Raw genomic sequence first — 20,897 nt, forward strand, 5'->3', positions numbered from 1 at the left:
ACCTCTAAGTTCCATGAGAGCAAGGCACCTGTCTGGCTCCCCTCTGCAAACCAAACATTCATCCAGAGCCTGGTGCCCGGATGGCTGCCAGTGGACACTTCAGAACACCACAAGAAGTGATTTTATCCACTGTTCTGCCTTCCCGTCCAACGGTCCCCAACCATCTCAGAGAGCCTGAGCACTCCCTCCCCCTAGAAGTGCCACTATAGCCCTTCAGTGTATAGATTCTACCTCTCCCAGGTGGGAAGTCTCCCTTTACAGCTGACCAGAATCTTTCCTGCTGCAAGCTGGCCGAGACCTTTGTTCCATCCTTAGAGGTAATTAAAGCAGTGTTTCTCAAACTTGAATGTGCATGCCAGTCACTTGGAACCTTGTAAAAATGCAGGCTCTGGTTCATCAGGTCTGGGATGGGACCTGAGATTCTCATTTCTAACAAGCTGCCTAGTGATAATGTTGATGCTGGTCCGCAGACCACACTCTGAGTAACAAAGATGTAGAGAATCTGGTTACTGCTCTACATATCCCCCAAGTTTTCTTCCTGCTCTGGACCTTCTGTAAATTAGACCAGGAGGGGTCTCTTGAAATTCATTTCCTGCTCCAGTGTACTCTACCAACCCCATACCCTGAAAAGAAACGTGGTACCTGTGGCTACTGTTGTCATTTGGTTTTCATTTTTAATTTGAAATAAACCTTTAAGCAGTTTTCAGAGTCAGGAAAGCCCTGATACGGATCATGGAGGTGTAACAATACTCTCCAAAGATAAAGTCACACAGCTGGAGATGCTGAACACCTCTCAAGCTTTGGCTGCGGTCTGCCACACCGGGCTGGTCCTATCAGCTCCTCCAGAAGGCTCCACTCTGCAGGGTTCGGGCTTGGACGCTGGAAAATGTCCTCTCTGATGTGCCCACTAGAAGCATCACAGACCAAGTGTGCGCCACTAGGCCCTCTGCAGGGCAGAGATGACCCCTCTGCCTCCCTGCCCTGCTGACCCAGTGATGTCCGAGGGACAGCAGTGTCTTCCGGTAACCTCGATTGTGTGTGTGTGTGTGTGTCCGCGTGTGTGCGTGCACACGTTTGCATGTATGTCAGTTACACGTTTGGACATGGGGTCTGTGTGCACGTATCTGTGTGTACGTTTATGTACGGAGAGTGTGTATGCGTTGCCCCCAGTGCTCGAGTTCGGTAAAGCTCTCATCACACAGAGCAGTGCTGGACTCTTTCTGCACGGGCCCGGACGCTGAACAGTGTCCCTAGGTGGACCCCGCAGAGGTGACCGGCCCCACTGTCCCTTGCTGCTGCCGCTGCTGGCCCTTGCGTCTCCGAGCACCGGCGCCCGCCTCCTTGTTCTCCTTCCGGCCGGGGTTCCTGTTGGCATGCTCCCGCCGGCCCTGGCCGCCCTTCCTCCTCTTCTGCCCTGTAAGAGTCAACAAAGGGCGTCCTGACACAGCAGGGAGGCCCTGGGCATGGCCAAGGGCCTGAGGAGGAATGTGGTGAGGAAGCTGGGGTGGGGGGAGGTGGGGAGGAGGCCCATAGGCAGTCGGGGTCCCCTCAAGGCCTCCTCTGAGAAGCAGCCAGTGCAGAGGGCGCTGCAACATGGGTACTGAGAAGGGGTCCCGTGAGCCTTTTCACCCTGCACCCCTCGATGAACCAGACGCCCTCCTCTTCCTCACGTCTTCCTCAGACCTTTGATCCCAATGGGCCGAGGGCATCTCCCAGATGGTCACTGCAGCTCTCGGGACAGGCAGGACGCCTCCCCCCCAACCCGCCACTCCTCCACCCCAGGACACTGCCACATCATTGCCACCTGCAGGCTGTGTGACCTTGGACAAATCACTGCACCTCTCTGGGTCTTAACACCCCCTTCTACGTCCCCATCATCTGACCTCTGAGGGCGCTTCCAGTGCCGACATCCACTGGCTCAGAAGAAATGGGGAGGGATAGGGCCATAGCAGCTTCCCGGCCCATCACACAGCTGCGGGGCCCACTCTGTCTGGCATGGGTTTGCACAGTACGGGGTCCTGGCCTGAGCCCTCTCCTGGGCCACAGGCAGGAAGCAGAGGGGGTCAGAGCTCTCGTGGCTGTGCTGACCCCCGACCCCAGGGAGGTGAGGCCACAGCTCACCCTCCGGGCAGGGTGTCCTCCGCCTCGTGCACCTCCGGGTCTCCTTGGTGTCGGAGCAGACGGTGTGGTCCCCCCCAGGGGCGTGCAGCACTCTCCGTGTCCGCTCCTCCGAGCCCCTCCGGAAGCCACAGAGCTGCTTCTTCTTGGAGCACGGCCCCCACAGAGACCACTCGCTCATTTCACATTGCGCTGGCAGGAGGGGAGGGAAGCAAGAGGACAACGGGGTCACGTCTCCTCCCCTGGCCCCGGGTACCCCAGGGGAGCCCCTCCCATCTGCTCTCAGCCACAGCCCCAGTCTAGAGGCGTCTTTAGCCCAGAAGGCAGAAGAGTCCTGAGGGGAAGCTCAGAGGGCGGTGGAGATGCGCTTTCGCTGCACAGGGCCCAGCCCACACTCGCCCTGGCCAGACCCCCCCAGCCCGCCCCTCCTCCGGGGTCCTGAACCCTGGGCCGCAGCGTTTGCCCGCCGCGCCTTCCTGCCTTACCGGGGCTGCTGCACTCCATGGTGCCGTTGGCAGCCGCTGAGCCCTCGGGACAGGTGGGATAGCAGCGGCCCTTGTGCAGGTACAAGCTCTCCTTACACTTGGTGCAGAAGTTGTGGCTGAAGCAGGCCTCACAGTGTTCGATCTTGCATTCTGAGGAGAGGGCCAGATTGGGGGCCTCTGGCTCAGCCGCAGATGGACGCCTCCCCTGGTCCCCGTGGCCACCCAGCCACGCCCACTCATACAGGGCAGGACAGGGGTCTGGGGCTGCAATTACCGCAGGGGAGTCTTGGGACGGAGAGAAAGGAAGGCAAGGGGATGGGGGGAGAAGAGGCCAAAGCAGCCTCTCTTGAGGGCTGGCTGGGACTCTTGCCACGGTCAGCCAACCTCAGCCCCAGCCCAATCCCAGGCCCGAGAGCCCAAGGGGAGGCCCAAGAGAGCCGGTTTCAGAGGAGAGGAGATTAGTGGGGGCGAGAGGAGCGTCCCAGCCTCTCACGGCACCCCGAGGACCACCTAATCAGAGCTGAACCGAGGGATACAATGACACCCCGAGAGTGGCTGTGTGGTCTCCTCTCCCCCTATTGCTGGGCATCCACAGCACCCCAGAGCCCGGTTCTCCTCCTGCCTGGGGCAGCAGGAATCTGCTTGGAGTAGGGGAGAGCAATCCCGGGGCAAATTCCTCTGCCTCTACAAGGCCGGGTTCCAGGAACCACCTTGGTTGGACTCCTGGGTCCCTCCCCAAAGCCCTCCTGCCAGCTCTCCCTCCTCTGGGGAAGTGGTGGGAGGGTGGGTTGCCGGGCTAGGCTAGAAGCTGGAGGGGTCTTTCACAATCTCTCTCCTCCTGGGTTGTGGGTGGAGCTGACTTCTCCCCAGTCTCCACCCCTGAAGCCTGGGATGACAGTTTCCCAGAAGCTGACACAGCCAGGAACGCCCTACCCCAAATCCCTGAGGACCAGGGTTCCAAAGGACCAGTCCCAGGGTCCTACCTCCGTGCTCACAAGCTTCCCAATGCCACCCCACCCTCCTCTGTGCCTCCTGGCCTCTGATTCCTGGGTTTGGTGGCAGGCAAAATATGAACAAAAGTAAGAATAACAGTAGCTGTTTATTGAGTGCCAGACCCTGAGGGCCTCCACATGCCTCTTACAACAGCCCTAGGGGGGTAAAAGCAAGCAGCCACGTTTTGAAGATGAGGTTTTGAGAGGCTGCGACTTGCCCAAGGTCACACAATGAATAAGCAGCAGAGCTGGGATTAGAACCCAAGTCGGCTGAACTTGGATCAGTCATTTCCCCTGAGACCTCGACGTTATCAGCTATGAAAAGGGTACCATCGCTTAAGTCCGTCTCCCTCCAAAGGTGGTTGGGAGGCTCAACTGATAGGAGGTCTGGAAATGCCTTCTAAACTCCAAGGCTCTGAACAGAATGGGAAGGTCACTGACATTGTTTACAGGAGTGTGTTCGCTGCATGTCCCCCAGCCGAGAGGGAGGTGTGACAGCATGTGTCTTGGAGCATGTGGGACGGTAGCTGGTGTGAGAGAGCGAAGCAGGGTGAGAAGAGTGGGGGGAAAAGGGTGGGGAGAGAAGGCTGACCAGGGCTTGAATTTCCCTGCCCTCAGTGGAGCCAGCAGTGATTTCTTGGTTATGTGTCTCAGAGGCATCTTTCTGGCTGCAGTGCAGAGGGAGGGTGGAAGGGAACCAGATGAAGGTTGGGGGACAGATGAACAGGCTATTGCAATGGTCAGGGAGAGACGTGATGGGACCCTGAATAAGACCATGGCAGTGAGGATGGAAAGAAGATGAAGGAGGCACAATTTGGCTATTGGATGGATGGGGTGGGGGCATAAATGAGAGGTTGGCTCTCAGGTCTGTGGCCTGGGTGATGGGTTGGGACACTGAGAGTGACCCAATACAGGTCAGCGCAGGTTTGGAGGGAGGAGATGTGGCTACGGTATGGGTTGGAAATGTGGGTGGGATGTCTGGGGAGAGGTCTGGTCAGCAGCTGGATTTTTAAATCAAGGACTCCCCTCCTCAGTATCCCTCTATTTCTCTTGTAGTCCATCAACAGTTCAAAGCACAATCCGGTGCCCTTACCCAGCCCCGCCCACACTCACTGATGCACTTGTTCATGTCAGGGTTGCGGGCATCAAAGTATCCAGGTGGGCAGGACGGCAAGCAGACGCCCACCTGGCGGATGTCGCTCCTCTCCAGCAAGATGAACAGCTTGGGTGAGCACTTAAGGCAGCCGTTGACCTCCGAACAGAGCTCACAGCCTTTGGCACAGGCCTGGCTCCCCTCGGCGCTGACTGCAAGGATGGAGCAAGGGTGAGAGGCAGCTGTGGGAGAGACCTCCATCTTTCCCAGAATCCCACAAGGATGGGAAGTGAGTAGACAGGAGTTTCAGCCCGTAGAATGAATGTGCTTCTCAGAAAGCACAGGCCAGGCTGGTAGCTCTCTGCAAGGCTGCTTTATAAACCTCCCCAGTATCTGCTTTCAAGGGAGCTAGCACAGCAAGAGCTGCCACCCACCCTAAATGCCTCTTCAGGTCCAGGTACAACACAAACTCACCCTCCAGGCTTGCTCCACCATCCCCAGGGGAGGCACTGAAGCTGCACCCATCCTGGAATTTACACATTCCCTCATCCCCACCCCCACCCCAGAGGAAGGAAAGCTCAGCCTCAGGTATGGATGGAGGGCTTTCATCCTTGAGAAAATTTTAACGACAAGAGGCATAATGAGAAAGAGGCCACCTGCCCAGAGACAGGAAGACAGCTGGAATAACCTGCATCTAGAACAGTGCTCTCAAGCAGAGATGAGTCTGCTCCCCAGAGGACATTTGGCAAAGTCTAGAGACGTTTCGATTATCACACTGTGGGTGGGGGTTGCTAGTGGCATCTGGGGGACAGAGGCCAGGGAGGCCGCTAAACATCCTACAATGCGGGGGGGCAGCTCCTACAAAAACAATGTGGCCCAAGATGTCAAAGGTGCTGAGGTTGGAACCATCCTTTGAGCCAACATGGTCCCCAGCCCCAGCGTCGAGTCTCAGACCTTTGATCTTGTTTCCTCATTCACTTGTTCAACCAACACTCACCCGGCCCCTCCCAGGTACCATGTGCAGTGTGAGTGCTGGCGACGTGGAGGGAAAGACGCCCGGCCAAGCTGAACTAATCTCTCAGGGGTGCAGACAGACCCGCAACCAGGAACATGCTGGCAGCCACAAGGCCAAGCGATAGAGGACCCAGAAATAAGGGAGGAAGGAGTCACAGAGGAGGTGCCATTTGGGCCAGCTCTTGAAGAATAAGTAGTGATTTGTCCATTGGGAAGTGGAGACAAGGGCCCTCCAGGGGCAAGACCACAGAGGTGCAGAATGACCCCAAGGGAATTGCGGATAATCTGGAGTACAAGGGAAAGATATGGTGTCCTATCAGGAGGGGCCTTTTTTGTATCATGCCAATGGACTTGAATTCCATCCTGTCGGGCAGCATTTCCCAAAGAGTATTCCTTGGAACTGATTCCCCTAAATGTTCATAGAAGGATGTGGAGAAAAGGCCATTGCACCAGGTGAGACTGAGAACCACCGGGTCCAACAAGTCTAAACAGGATTCTTTACTGCAGGACTTTTTGCAGCCTTTATTAGGCTCCTATGAATTAGAGTGACTCTGTAAAATGGGGAAAGAGTGAACTGCACCTCTGAGACATTTTGGCCACAGAACCCTTGTTTTGCAGAGTTTGGGGGCCATCTTCCTGAGAGCTGATCAGACAACAGGAAGTCATTGGCAAGTTTTAAGCAGGAGAAACACCCAGTCTGATTTACATGTTGGAAAGCTTCCTCTGCAGCCTGGGGAGAGACCAGAGACTAGAGGACCTTTAGGGAGGAAGCTGACCTGATCATCCAGGTGAGAAAGATGAGAAAGTCTTAAACCAAGTTCTGTTCAGGGGAGATAAAGAGAAAACGATCTGAGAGTTGCTTAGGGGAAGCAATCAGTGTGGTCATGGTGACCAAGCGTAGCGGGAGGAGGCTGCGGTGCTTCCCGGGGTTCTGGCATAGGGGCCAGTCACTAAAAGAGGAACCAGGCAGCGAGGTGCTGTAGATACGGGCTGGAGGCAGAGAGCCAGGGGAATCAGAGCAGAGATGGCCAGGGGTCGTGCTGCAACGGAGGACCCAGAGCTCAGGCTTCAGCTGGCTGGACCTGAGCCGATAGCCCAGCCTGTGACTCTGGGAGAAATACTGCATCTTGTGGGCCTCCCTTCCCACCACCAAAATAGGGAGATCAGGAGGCCCACTCTGCAGGGTTGCAGGAAGGAGCATGTGCTCCAGGAATGATCCCTGATTTCAGAACAGGGGAACGAGTAAGAGAAAGGTGAACAGAAGAGAAGAGGGGAATAACAAACAACAATAAAACAACAACAACAAAATCATAATCGCGGCAGCTTACTCCTAAGGGTTGGACACTTATTCTGTGGCAGGCGCTGCTCTCAGTGCTTTACAAGTATTAACTCATTTGAGCCTCACAACCCATGAGGGGGGTACTACTACTTTTATTTCATCCTCTTTCTCACAGATGAGGAAATGGAGAGGTCGAATTACTTAAACAAGGCTTCACCGCCAGTATGCGTTGCGGGCAGAGGGGACAAAGTTTATGAAAGCCAGGGGGTAGGACAATACAAGGTGACATGCAAACTGAAAGCATGGTCAGACTGATTTTTTTAAATAGAGAATTTATTTATTTATATAGAGTCAACGTTACCATTTAATTAATCAATGAATTTAAAACTTAATATCGGGGCTTCCCTGGTGGCGCAGTGGTTGAGAGTCCGTCTGCCGATGCAGGGGACGCGGGTTCGTGCCCCGGTCCGGGAAGATCCCACATGCCGCGGAGCGGCTGGGCCCGTAAGCCATGGCCGCTGAGCCTGCGCGTCCGGAGCCTGTGCTCCGCCGCGGGAGGGGCCACAGCAGTGAGAGGCCCGCATACCGCAAAAAAACCCACAAAACTTAATATCATTCTTGTTGGTTGGGTCATTGTAAGAGAAAAAAAAAAGGTTCCAAATGTGGTGTCGAAGTTATGAGGGAGCCCCCTTGGGATTAGTTTTCTACTTCGGGCCATTATTCAGCTGTATTACAAATTAATGTCACTATAGATTTTAGTACCACTTTTACTTCAAAGATATGAAGTTGTCTATACTCCAGGTTTTTATTTAAGTCATTATTGAAATGAATGCTCCTTCTAGGTTTTTGTCTCGGTTTCAAAAACCAAAGTCATCCAGGTGTCCCAGCTGTGGGCCTCTATCACTACGCTCCCATAACTCATTTATTCCTCCCTTATCACTTCTGTTAAGGACAGATTTGCAAAGGGCCTTCTCAGAATCCTGCTGCCCGCCCCCCACTCAACCAACAACAGATCTCTGTGTACATCTGCCTTCAGAGCTCTCAGTGACATGCAAGAGAAAGTGTGGCCCGTGGGGGATCTGAAATTAGTTCAGCGTGGCTGGTGTGTGGAGTGAGTGGAGAGGGAAGCAGGGGCCAAAGGAGGAACAGCCTCGAACCCTTATACAGGAGTATGGACGTTACCCTAAAGGCCATGAGGAATCCCCGGGGGCGTTAAAACAGGAGACATGGCCAGGATTCCAGTTTAGAAAGATCACTCTGTGGTGTGGAGACCAGATTGTAGGGATGGCAAACCTGGAGAGAGGAGGACTCCCAGGTTCAAAGGGATGGAGCTGAACCAAGAGGATGGACAGGTGTAGACACAGGTGAGATATTCAGACGGTAGAATCAATGAGACTAGGTGATGAACTGGACGTGGGGTGAGAGCCCGGGGAAAGCACATGTCAAGGGTGATGCCTAGGCGTTGGGCTTGGGTGGTGGGGTAGCCGTTGGTCCTTCACCAAGAGAGGGCCCACAGGAGGAAGAGCAGATCTGGGTGGAGGAAATGATGACTTGTGTTGAGTTTGTGGTTCTCATGAGACATCCGGGGGGAGGTGTCTACTAGGCAGCTGAACCTGTGGGTCTGGAAGTCAAGAGAAACATTTTGCCTGGAGATGGAGACATGGAGCCCTTAATATAAAACAGTCATCAAAGGCCTTGAGGTCCGTGAGATGACTAGGAGAGAGGGTACAGACAGTGAGAAAAGGCATTAGCCATTGAAGAGAAGGACAGAAAAAGAAGGGCCAACTAAGGGGCTGAGGAGGACCCAGACAGGTAGGGACACTCAGAAGCTTGCTACATCACGGAAGCCAAGAGAAGAGGACACTCAGGGGGGGAGCGGGGAGTCCAACGCCAAACGCTTCTGAGATGTCACGTAAGGAATCAGCCACAAACAGCCACAAATCAGCCACGTAAGGAATGGCATCCCTGGTGAGGGTGGAGAGTGGAGGGCAGTGGCTGAAGGGTAAAGGAAGGTGAGGAAAGAGAACCATCTCATTCAAGAGACTGGCTATGGAGAAGGGAGAGAACTCAGGGATCCGTCCTGGGAGCCATCATTGGAGGTTAAATCTGTGGGAGAGGAAAGCGTCCCGGGGGAAGGAGCTGTGCAGCTTGAGAAGAGGATCAAGAACTGCGGCCCGGGGAAGTACTCGCATTCAACACACAAGTAGAGGAAGGTGCCCGGAAAGAAGCTGAGAAGGAATAGTTGGAGAGATGGAAGGACATTGACGGGGGTGGGGGATGGAAACCGAGTGGAAAAGGGCGAGATCTGCGGGGACCGGGGCTGGGAGGAGACCGTGAGTGGGGAGCCCTGGGCAAATCTACAACATGTGCACTAAGAGGTGATTGGGTGACCTCAACAAAGGCAGTTTGGTGGAGTGGTGGGATGCCAGCCAAACCACAGGGGGCTGAAGAGTGAGTGGAGGGGATAGAGGTGGGGGCGGGGGGTAAAGTGAGGAGAGGGACAGAGGAGGTCAGGGAACACAGACAGAAAGGAGAGACCAGCTGGGGGTGGGGAATGTGATCACAAGACAGAGGCAGGGTGAAGTGATGGAGTGAAGACCCAAGGATATGAGAGGGTCAAGATACAGAGCTCAGGTGGTAAGACAGGCCTTGAGGCTTGGGGCTGGGGTCAAGGACAAGAGACTAGGGAGCTGAGCTCCATGAGGTTTGGGGGCTCAGGAAGGGAGAGTGGTGCTCAGCAAGGAGGAGAGGGGCTTGGTGATGGGCAGGGGCAGTCCGATGAGGAAAGAGACACTTATCAAGGGGAATGGGAACCAAAGGGTGTTCTCGGCTTAGTGAGGCGAATAGATGGGCAGCGAGCGGATGGAAAGCCAGAGTGGAGGAGGCTCTGTGTGTACCGGGGTCGGGGGTGTCCAAGGAAGATGCTGGGTATGGGCAGAGGTTACATAATGATTCAAAGGGAGAAACAGGCTCATTCATTCCACAGACGTTCACCGCACACCTAACACGTGTCAGAGCTGCTAGGAACTGGGGATGTGGAGATGTAGCAACAAACGCCCACCTAGGGCTGGCTGCACACGTGGGGACTGTAGGAGCAATGAAGGGCGTGTCCTTATGCAGCAGGCTGGGTGGAGAGGGCGTGCAGACAGGAGAAACAGCCTGTGCAAAGGCTCTGAGGCACTGACCATCCGAGGGCATCCACAGAATGGAAAATAGGGCTTTAGTCTATTGACAGGGAAAGGGACCTCAGAAGGGCATGGTCAGATTCACAATCTGAAATGCTGCCTCGGGCTTCTGTGCCCCTGACAGGAGGGTTGCGTGCAGGGGAGGCAGCCTGGCAGGGCTGGAGCCTGGCTGAGGATGGGTGGGCTCAGTGATGGGGAGGGCGCTCAGGGAGCTGATGGAGCCTCCTTCCAAGCTCTTCACAAAACCCCCTCATGCAGTTCTGCCCTTCCCACCCTCACCCTACTGCCCCCACTCGCAGGCACTCAGTGGAGCCTGAGTGCATGAGCCAGGAAGGCAAGGCTGTGTCCTCCTCCCTTCCCGGGTGCTTCTCGCCCCCTTCATCCCCATGCAAACCCCTTTCGGGCTGATGTTTCTACAGTCAGGCCTTGCCCCAGGGTGGCTCAGCCCCCACCCCGCTGAAGAATGGCTTCTGGCCACAGTGCCTGCTCTCCAGGGACTTCACTTCTCCCAGGTCCCCAACTTTCTCATCTCGAGATCCTTCCAAAACCCCAATTCTGATGGTGTCACACCCCTGCCTAAAACCCATCAATAGCTCCCTATTGGCTGCAGAATTAATACCCCACTCTTCCACCTGGCCTAAGAAGCTTCCATAGGCAGATCCCATCCACCTCATCTCTTCACACTACCTCTAAGCAATATGGAATTATTTTTGTTCCTCTGAACACATCACACTACTTCACATCTCTGTGCCTTTGCTCAAGTTGGTCCTTCTGCCTGGAACACCCTCTGCCTCCTCTTGAGCTTAACTCTTTCAAGCCTCAGAACTAAGGTCACCTCCTACAGGAAGTCTCCATTGATCTCACCTCCATGTAAAATCTGGATGGAGTATTTCTGTGTGTTCCCTGCCCCCAGTACTTGAATCCATCATGGTAGACGTCACCTTGTGTCGTTATTATCTGTTAATATGTCTTTGCTTCTCATGAGAAAGAGCTTTGGAGGGTGGAGCCTGTCTTGTTTCTGAATGGGAGCCCAGTAAGGGGTGAGGCTCCACACAGGGATAGGGCTACCCCAGAATGTAGGGCTGAGGATGTGATGAGTGAGGCATAGGCTCAGGGAGGGGGTTATACGGATGGAGCTTACTGGGGGGCTTGATAAAGTGTGGGGAGCAAGACAGGATAGGAATGAGGAGTTACGAGGGGTTGGGTGAAGGTCAATGCCAAGGGAGGGGAACTCTCCATGACCCAGAGGAGGGCTGACCTTTGTTTGGGGGTGGTATCTAGTCTTGGAGGAATTAGACTCGTGAGAGAGCCCCGAGTTAAGTGGGCGGGGGCAAGGGCAGGGCAGGGGCGGTGACAGGAACTGACACCTCGCTGAGCGTGTTGAGATCACATGCTCTCCCAGGAGATGTGCCCATTCCTGGTGCCCTGGGCACATCCCCCGGGAAGATCCGGCATCCTTTAACTCAGCTGTGAGCTTAGTTTAGACCTACACTTTTTCCTCGACTGGCCCCAAATAGCCTTTAACTGGCCTGTTTGCCTCCCATCTCGAGCCACCTCCCCTCGCCCAGTCCTACAGCCACACCACACTGCTCCCCTAATTCAGACCTCTCCGTGGGTCCTCATTACCCACAGCTCAAGTCAGGTCAAGGGCCAGCTCCTCAGCCTGGCGGGTACCAAGCGCTTCACCCTCCGACCTCTGCCCACTTGTGCGGCATCGCTCCCAGGATGCTCCCTCAGCCCAGGCAGCTTTCGTTGCTCTACCCTGATGGGCGTTCAGCTTTTTGTTTTAACAGCACAACCCTTCTTTTCAGTAGAAAAGAGCGTCCACGTACAACACAGAATGAGCAGAGCGGCTCCAGTGAAAACCTCAGGGCTCCCTAGAACTGCACCCAGACACCACTCCTCTAGCTACCCCTAGCTGCACCCCATTTCCTGCACAGTCTGTGCCGCGTCCCAACTCCTCACCCTCGGACAGGCTGGTCGCCTGCCTGGAGTGCCCTCTGCCTCCCCCACCCCCCTACTCCCTTGCCTGCACATCAACTTCATCTTTAAAATCACATCTCAGGAGTCACTCCCTCTGGGCCCTCGCAGCCCTCCTGGTTCCTTTCCACATCCTCCACGCCATGTTAAATTGCCTCTTCCCCCTTCACCCACGGGCTCCTCATGACCCGTCTCTGCCACCCGGGGCCGGGCTCTGGGGGTTCACAACGGGCAAGTGGGGAATGGCCCAAGGAGTGAATGGGGCTTCAGCCAGGGAAGAGGGATTCTACAGATGGTTAGTGGCGGAGGGGAGGAAGGCTCCAGTTGGAGGACGGGGCAGTGAGAAGGGGCAAAAAGGGGAGTCCAGAGAAAGACAAATATGATATGATATCCTTACATGTGCAATCTAAAAAAGCGTTACCAATGAACATATTTACAAAACAGGAATAGAGTCACAGCTGTAGAAAACAAACTTATGGTTACCAAGGGGGAGGGGGAGGGGAGGGATGAATTGGGAGATTGGGATTGACATATATACACTAGTATATATAAAATAGATAACTAATAAGGACCTGCTGTATAGCACAGGGAACTCTACTAAGTGTTCTGTCGTGACCTGTACGGGAGGAGAATCTGGAAGAGAGTGGATTTATGTACACGTGTGGCTGGTTCACTTTGCCGTGAGGCGGAAGCTAACACAGCATTGTGGATCAACTATATTCCAATAAAAATTAATTTAAAAAACGGGGAGTCCAGTTTCTGGAAGAGTCAGGGTTCAGTGAAGGAATGCAGGCTTCATGGGGGGCAGGACTGAGTGAAGGGGCCCAGGAATCAGATGGGAGAAGGGTCTCAGTAAGGGGAGGGGCACTCAGTGAGAGGCATGGTGAGGGAAAGATGGCTCCGTGATGGGCAGGAAATACAGGTGGGGAGGCGGTCAGCAGAAGGCAAGGGCCAGTGAGGGTGAGTGAAGAGACGGTTCGGGGAGGGGAGGTGTCCTCAGTGAGTGGGACAGGAGGAGGACGCCCTGTCAGGGTTTAGGACTCACAGCTAAACTTCTCCCCTCTCTGCAGGGACACCATCTCTCAGACCTGAGATCACACATTTCTGGGCTCAAAACTGGTGTGTGGCTCTGGATCAGGGCTATACTGGGTGGCTTCTGGTGGCCCCACTGGCATGCAGTCACGGGATGGCAGCATCGACAGAACTGAGGCTCATATACACAGCAAGCCTGCCTCTGCCCCCCAGGCTGCCCACTGCCCTTGCACGTGCTGGGGGCCAGAGCAGCCACACGTGCTGTCTCCATCCTTTCTTCCCTCCTCCACTCCCATGGAAACCCTGGGGCAAAATGGTCCACAGGTTGTTTATATAATAATGACATGCATCGAAAAGAGCGGATATATGTATATGTATAACTGATTCACTTTGCTGTATACCTGAAACTAACACAACATTGTAAATCAACTATACTCCAATAAAAATTTTTAAAAAAGGGCTTCCCTGGTGGCTCAGTGGTTGAGAGTCCGCCTAGGCTGCTTTTCTGCTAAAAAAAAAAAAAAAAAAAAAAAACCACGACACGCATCCTGACCATACAGAGCTTGATATTTCACAAAGGTTTCACAATATGTGTACCTATTATCTCATGTAGCCCTCACTGTATTCCTATACAATCACACTTGCAGCTTTATGGTTATAATTTCACGAGTATTGCCTAGCAACGTCTACCCCCATATCCCCCCCGAGCCTCTGTCCATTTTGGACCCTCGTTGCATCTTGAGTCTTTCCCACACCTCTCCCCAACCTCGTCGCATCCTTGATGGTGATCGAGGATGTCTGTCAGTGACACCGTTTGGTAATAAACACTGGGCTAAATGCTGTCGAGGCTGGGAGATGTGGCTCTATCAAAAGTGGGCACATCAAAATAGCTGCATTTGACTGGCTGTTGCTGGGAGTGGCCCATTCTGATGGCCAGACCAGTACTTTTCTCTTTCTTTAGTGCAAGAGATGAACTCAGGTCTTCTGACCGCCACCAACCCCCCCCGGTGTAGGTGAGTGTGCGGCTCACCAGTGGAAGCGTGACCCCTAGTGCACGTCACATGAGGATGAGTGGCCTCTCGCATTCTTTCTCTCCTCTCGGAAACAGAGGAGACTGATTATAAATCACTAAACCGCATCTGGCCCGTGGAGTCCAAAATACTGGCCACGACAGATGAGAAGGGAGGAAAATCAAGGCCTCACTGCTGATTGAACCTAACCGTCTCTAATTGTTTGTTAAGCCAGGGATTTTCAGCTTCACCAGTTCTCTGAGCTTCTCTCTCTGGGCTGGGTTCTGGCCTTGGCCACTCCCGTGGAGACCCAACCAAACTCCATTGCCTTTCAACCTTTCCTGGCGGACCTCGGTCGGAAGGTCTCAGAAGTGAAGCAAGAGATGGTCGGACTAGACTTCAGAGGAGCTGTCTGCCTGGGGGCGTGACATCTCTTCCGGGGGATGCTGAGAGACAGATAGGCTTGGGTCGGGCCTCCACCCCACTCCCTGGCACTGTCCCTCACACGCAGTGGCCACTCCCACGACACGATGGCAGGTACTGAACCCCCATCCCTGGAGGCATCAAGTGGAGCATGGGGGACCTGCTCTCAGGACTGCCTAGGATGGGATCCTGGGAGGGACGGCGAGGATGGTGGGGACAGGTAAACTCCTTCAGGCTCTGTTTTCAAGAAGACTGGGCTCACAGGGACCAGGAGACCTGGGTTCCAACACTGACTGTGTGTCCTTTGGAATGTCATCTCTTCCCCTTTCTTAGCCTCAGTTTTCCCATCTGTACAATGACAGGATTTAATTTTTTTAGGCTGTGAAGACCCTTTCCTCCAATGACATCTTACGTGGAATCTTCCCAAAAGCAGGGAAGAGGGAAGCTGCTCTGGTTTGAAGGTGGGGGGGCCAGCCTCCCGCCCATGGCCTCCCCTTCACCCCCCGGCACACATCTCTGAATCCCACTGGGCAGGGTTAAAAACCACTGCAGTGGACTGTCCCACGACCTTCTCTGCTCCATTGTTTCTGCCCCGTGATCTGGGCAGGGACGTCTGTTGCCCACCACGAGGCTGTGTGGGGTTGCTGGCCCCAAGGGGTTAAGGGCTGCACTTCAGACACCACTAAAAGAAAGGAGCCCTGAACTCCTGTCCATAAAGGGGGGACACAGCACCCCAGGAGCACCGGGCCGGGAAGCACTTCCATGGATACCACACAAAGCTGGTGTTATATCAAAGGGCAGAATCCACAAACTGGACCCTCACAAGAGAGGGGTTAATCTAGAAAGCAGAGTCTACAAAGGGGAAAACAGACAGAGTGAGTAATCTACAGAGTGGGTAATCTCGGATAATCCACAAACTAACAGGATAATCTACTAAGTAATGTAATAGACAAAGTAGAAATCTGCAATGGTCATCATAGAATGAAACGACCAAAGGCCCTAGTCCCCAGACAGCACCCTCACCACCACCACTCCCAAGGCCCACGGTGGTCCAGCCGCATCCGTTACTCACTCCGCCTCTGCCTCTTCCCCTTGATCCCCCGGCTGCCGGCAGCGAGATGCATCCAGCTCAGAACCAGGGCCACCACACACAGCCCAAGCCGCATAGTCACTCGCCAGCTCAGGCCCCTGGTGGGAGGGGTGGTCTCTGGGGGGTGGATGGCACGGGGCTCTTGCTAACGCCTCCGGGGCTGGGTCAGCAGCAGGAGGCCCAGGCCTGGGCTGTATCCCAAATCCACCATAATCTCAGCTGGGGACAGAGAGGGTGTGGGGAGCCCACTTCTCCATCAGCCCATAAGGAGGTCCAGAGAGCTTTCCTCAAAGGCACCTTGGGGTGTCACATGGGAGAACTCTTTGTCCTTCAGCAGGGACACCTCCAAAAACCAACCTGTTGGGGGAGGAGAGAGAAGGGTTAATTCTGGGGAAACATGGGGCCCCCCAACCTATGCCACCTATGCTCCCATGTGGTCCCCTACCCAGGAGACTGTGAGAACTCAGAATGTTTGGACATTACAAGTTACCCACCTGGCGCCCCCGTAGGAGAAATCTGCTCCTCTTCCTATCTTGTAAGAGTCCCTAACATGGGATGGGAGTTGGCTACCCAAGTAGTTGGGATATGGTGGACACTCAAATCAAACTTGTGGATCACTGGAAACCAGCTGCCTGGTTTCCGACCTGCCCAATGTTAGGAAGTCCTTCTTTAGGTCTACCCTACAGACTTCATGCTGCAGTAACATTGTGTCTCTTAAAGAGCAGCTCTCTCTGTCCTTCTGTGAGTGACCCCTCAGCCTTCTCTCCCCAGTGCTGAGTCACCAATGTGCCTTTCACCTGCCTGGAGCTAGAGCAGTGGCCCCCGACAAGCTGGCAGATCCTGCATGGCCCTCTGGGCTTGGCGGGAGAAAAGGAAGTAAGGCTTCCCCTGGCCACAGAAACTCTGACACAGCAGGCCCTGCGGGCCTGGCCTTTGTGAAAGGATAAAAGAGGCAGCGACGCCCGCCCTGGCCAGAGACACAGAAAATGGGGATAATCCCCCTGCCCAGCGAGAGCCAGGTCTGTGGACCCGCTGGCCCGGGTGATGGGGGCAGGGGGAGCTGGTCCCTCCCCGGTGAAATGTGTCTGGGAAGTTGGAGCCCAACCTGGGAGTCAGGGGACGAAAACCCACTTCCCACTCACAGTATCGCACGCTTTCACAACAGATGCCTGCACGGCCATTGGCCCACACGCTTGCTGCACACACACCCACGCCCACACAGGGACGGGAGGAAACAGAGAGCCTTAGAGAAGCTTTGTAGATGCCAGAGAAGCATCACCCTCCCACCGGCTGCTTAAGATGCCTTTGGACAAGTCACTTAGCCTCTCTGAACCTCAGTTTCCTCATCTATGAAATGGGGATAAATATTTCACAGGTTTGCTCTGAGAGCCGGCTGAGTTTTGGCTTAACGAATGAGAAAGCTGAAATGCTAGAGCGGAGGTGTCCCTCCCAACCCCGTCCCAATCCTTTCCCCCTTCGCCTCCAGGGAGGCCCCAGGAGAGCCCACCTGCATGGGAGATAAATCATTATCCCACAAGGGAGTTCAGCACTCCCTCCTTGGCCTCTCCCACCGGCTTTGAAGGCCAGACACACTCAAGTGGTTAAGCTGCTTGTGAGAAGTGTTTACATGAGACTGATGGATCCCACCTGGTGCTGTGGCCAGAGCCTGCGGAGATGCCCCCAGCCACCCCCAAGCGCCCCGTCAGCTGCCAGCCCCTACCTGCCCTTCCAGTACTCCCTGCGTGAACCGCCAGAGCCTTCCCGCCTCCTCCAGCCCCCACCACACACTTCCATCACCCACAGATTGCAGACGTCCGGCTGAGCTTATCAAACCGGGGTCTTCAGCTCCAAGTACACAATCCCAGACGCTGGCCGTAGAGTATGATGGTTAAGGTCATAAACTTCAGAGTCAGACTGCCTGGCTTTGAATGTTGCCTCTGGTACTCATTAGTTGTTACCTTAGGCTAGTTGCTTAGCTGGTCTGAGCCTCAGTTTCTTTATCTACAAGAGGGTGGTTGTTGTTTTTAGAGCTTAAGTGAGTTAATACATGAAACTGCTTAGAACGGTGCCTGGCACATAGGGACTCAATAAATGCTGTATTTTCTATGACCAAGACTGCATTTTGTGTCCACCTTCTGATGGCCATCTAAAAAGCAATAGAAAGAGTTTTCATACCATCTGGATACTTATCTTAACACTGAGCACTCTTATGCCATTTCCATATTCGCATTTATCTTTATGGTTGATTGCCTTGGCCCCAGTGATCACTCAGAGTGATAGGGTTAAACTTTAATGGTGGCCTGTCTCAAACTGAGGTCTGACGACCCCTGGCAGATGCATTCTCAGGGTGCCCTGAGTCCTTAAACTTGACAAACACTGGAGGAAGACCGCATCGGACAAAGCTGGTGTTAAATCCTGAGTGTGTGAGGCTTTGGTCTCACTGTGTGATCAGTAGCCCTGGGTCCTTGGGGTAGAACAGGTCTATGCATCTCTGCACTCCCTCTAGCTGCCCAGCATGGTGCCTGGTACTTCAGAGTTAGTGCACAGCAAATGTTATCACCCTTCCTCTCCCTCCCTCTACTTCCCCCTCAGTCCTCCTGGGTCTTAGCTTTCAGTCTGGTCCTTGCCAGGGAGGATCTTCCAACCCACTCCCACCAGTATCCCCATCAAACCATGATCTCAGCAGGGAAATGGGGAGGAGGCTGCAGATCTGAATGTCACTGAAGCAAGTGGCACTGGCCTTCCTTGCCCATCACTGGATAGGAAGAGTTTCAATACAGAATCAACCCTGGAAAGGAGCTAAGAGTTCATTCTATCAGGGATACAAGCAACAAATAGGAGGGACACTGGGTGTGGAGAGGGTGAACTGGAGGGCAAATGTCCCATCCAAAGGGAGCATCTGCTATTCCATTCCAACTGATAGCTGATAGGCAGAAATACTGGTTCCACGTTGCTAGATCTTCTGATTTTTTAAAAGAGAAGTGGAAAACTCTGAATTTTATGTGATATCTGATTTTAAAGGCAGAACAGGTCTCAGACTAGGAATGCTGCAGTACCAAGCCCCAGAAGGTCACAGGTCCCTGAATCCACATCCTTCCAGAGAGGAGGTCCCTGCCCCCTCCCCCCACCCCATCCCCACACACACATATGCAGTGGGTACACACACACAGACAACCTTGGACCAAGGCTGAGAGAGGGGTTAGGAGCTAATGACTCTCTTCTAAGTAGCCTGTCTCTTTTCCCTCGGTTCCTCTGCCCCTTTGGCTACATGGCACAGGCAGGTCCTATTTGGAGGCCCATCACTCTGCATCGGCAGAGCCAGCAACGGGAACTGCTGGCAGTGATCAAGGTCTCAGGCATCCATGGGGGTGAGGAGGGGCATTTTGTCTCTGCCAGGGTCGGGGTGAGGGATTCACATTCATGACGTGCCTGCACCACCTGCCGTGCGCCAGGCCCTCACTGACTCCTCACCACAGGGCTAAGAGGAAAGCAGAATTACTCCCACTTTATGGGCACGGACAGGTTAAGGGTCTTGGGGTTACAAACGTAGTCAGTCGCGAAGGGTTTGCTGCTCAGGACTGGGGATCTGGAGGGCAGAGCAAAAGGCGCAGGGAGCAGAGGGGTATAGGGCACAACCCAGCTTGGGGAAGGGGTGGAAGGCAGAGGCAGAGGCTGGGGCCCAGGAGAGAGGCCCCACGTGCTAGGTGGTCCGAGGAGGGGAGGACAGACTGGGGAGGGGCGCACGGCTAGGGGTGGTGCTGAGGGCGGGGACTCAGTGCCCCCAGAAGTCTGGATAAACTTTCACCTTCTTCCCTGCAACGCTATTTGGATAAATTGGTACCCGGTCCGGGGCCGGATACAGACCCAGAAATGTAAACCATCCAGATAATTTCTCCTTAGCCCTCCCCAGGACCAGCTACGGGTGGAGAGGGCTGGCAGGCGGGGGCAGAAGAATTGCTGGGCTGGGGGCGGGACCTAGTACGTGCCGGCCCGACCTGTCGGGATTAGCGTGTCTGCCGGAGCCAAGCCAGGTGCTGGGGCCGACCGCCCCCCCGCCCCCCAACGCCAAGGGCAGCGGGGAAGGGCTCCTTCGCGCCCCTTCATCACGACTCCAAGCGCTCAGAGCCTTCCTGCCTATTATCGGGAGAGGCCCAACAGGTGCAGGGGGAGGGGAGGTGGACCTGAAGTCCCCCTGACTGCCCCCCAAAATCCAAGAGAACTCTCCAAGTCCAAAAGGTGGGTTTCACAAGAAAACCCTTGTCCCAAGCTCGCGCACCCAGAATTCGACCCGGCCCTCCTGGGAGCCGTGGGTTAACAAACAGCCCCCATCTTTCCCCAACCAAGCAAGACCGTCTGTCCCTCAGCCCCCCGAACCCGCGGGACAGTGAGCCGCGCCACCCCGCAGCGCACCGTGGGGGCGCGGCACACACCGCCTGCCACGTCGGACCCGGGCCCGGGCTGCGGCACTGGGGGTGGTAACTAGAGGCCGTGGGACTCGGGGGAATCCGAGGCGAAGACACCAGGAATCAAGAGCTTCTGGATCGGGGGTGCTGGACAATAGGTCTGGTGGATTTGGGGAGTTCAGAACTTCGAGTGAGCACGATCACCGGGGGCTGCCGGGTTGAGGGCAGCCCGAGGCAGCACCGCGAGGAGGCTGCCCACTGGCTTAAGGGATGCTGGGGGTGGGGACGGCAGGATTCGCAGGAGGGACTCCAGAAGGTGCCCTCCCCCGCCCTCGCTGACCCGACAGCAGTCATAAGTCCCCTTGCTCTGGCGGTCTCCCCGCCCCCCTCCCCCCGCGCTCAGCTCGGTCAAGCCCAGATGAGAGGGCCCACGGCGCCCCAGGTCCCAGTGGAAGGGGGAGCTAGGGAGGAGGACGGGGCAGCTCCGTGGGGACTCACCTCCGCGCTGCCAGCCGCGACGGGGGCAGGCCCGGGAGGGGCGAGGGCGCGGCCGGCTCACCCGCCCGCCGCGGAACTGTCCTGGGCGCCCAGCGCGCCCGCGCTCCGCCCGCCGGTTTCCAAGTTGCTCAATCTGCGGGCGGCTCACGCCCTCCGGGGCCAGCGCCCCACCCGGCGCATCAGTCCTCCGGGGCGGCCCGGTCCGGCCCTCCTCTCCACAGTGCCCCACTCGGCCAATCCGCTCCCGGCTCTCTGCCCGCGCCGGGGCTCTCCGTTGCGCCTCGGCTCCGCCGGA

General features: G+C 55.3%; 1 protein-coding gene across 1 annotated transcript; it reads right to left on the reverse strand.

The window, feature by feature from the left end:
* Positions 1 to 654: 654 nt before the first annotated feature.
* On the reverse strand, positions 655 to 20,702 carry RSPO1 (R-spondin 1). Its single transcript, XM_024738816.1, has 6 exons — positions 20,603 to 20,702; positions 15,684 to 16,058; positions 4,709 to 4,900; positions 2,604 to 2,753; positions 2,122 to 2,310; positions 655 to 1,414 (listed from the first exon to the last, which is right to left on the reverse strand). Exons 2-6 carry the CDS (start codon positions 15,775 to 15,777, stop codon positions 1,251 to 1,253), a joined length of 789 nt encoding a protein of 262 aa, XP_024594584.1. The 5' UTR covers positions 15,778 to 16,058; positions 20,603 to 20,702; the 3' UTR covers positions 655 to 1,250.
* Between the last annotated feature and the right edge of the window lie 195 nt (positions 20,703 to 20,897).

This window comes from Neophocaena asiaeorientalis, unplaced genomic scaffold (assembly GCF_003031525.2).
Source record: "Neophocaena asiaeorientalis asiaeorientalis breed wild unplaced genomic scaffold, Neophocaena_asiaeorientalis_V1.1 scaffold106, whole genome shotgun sequence".
Classification (NCBI taxonomy): Eukaryota; Metazoa; Chordata; class Mammalia; order Artiodactyla; family Phocoenidae; genus Neophocaena; species Neophocaena asiaeorientalis.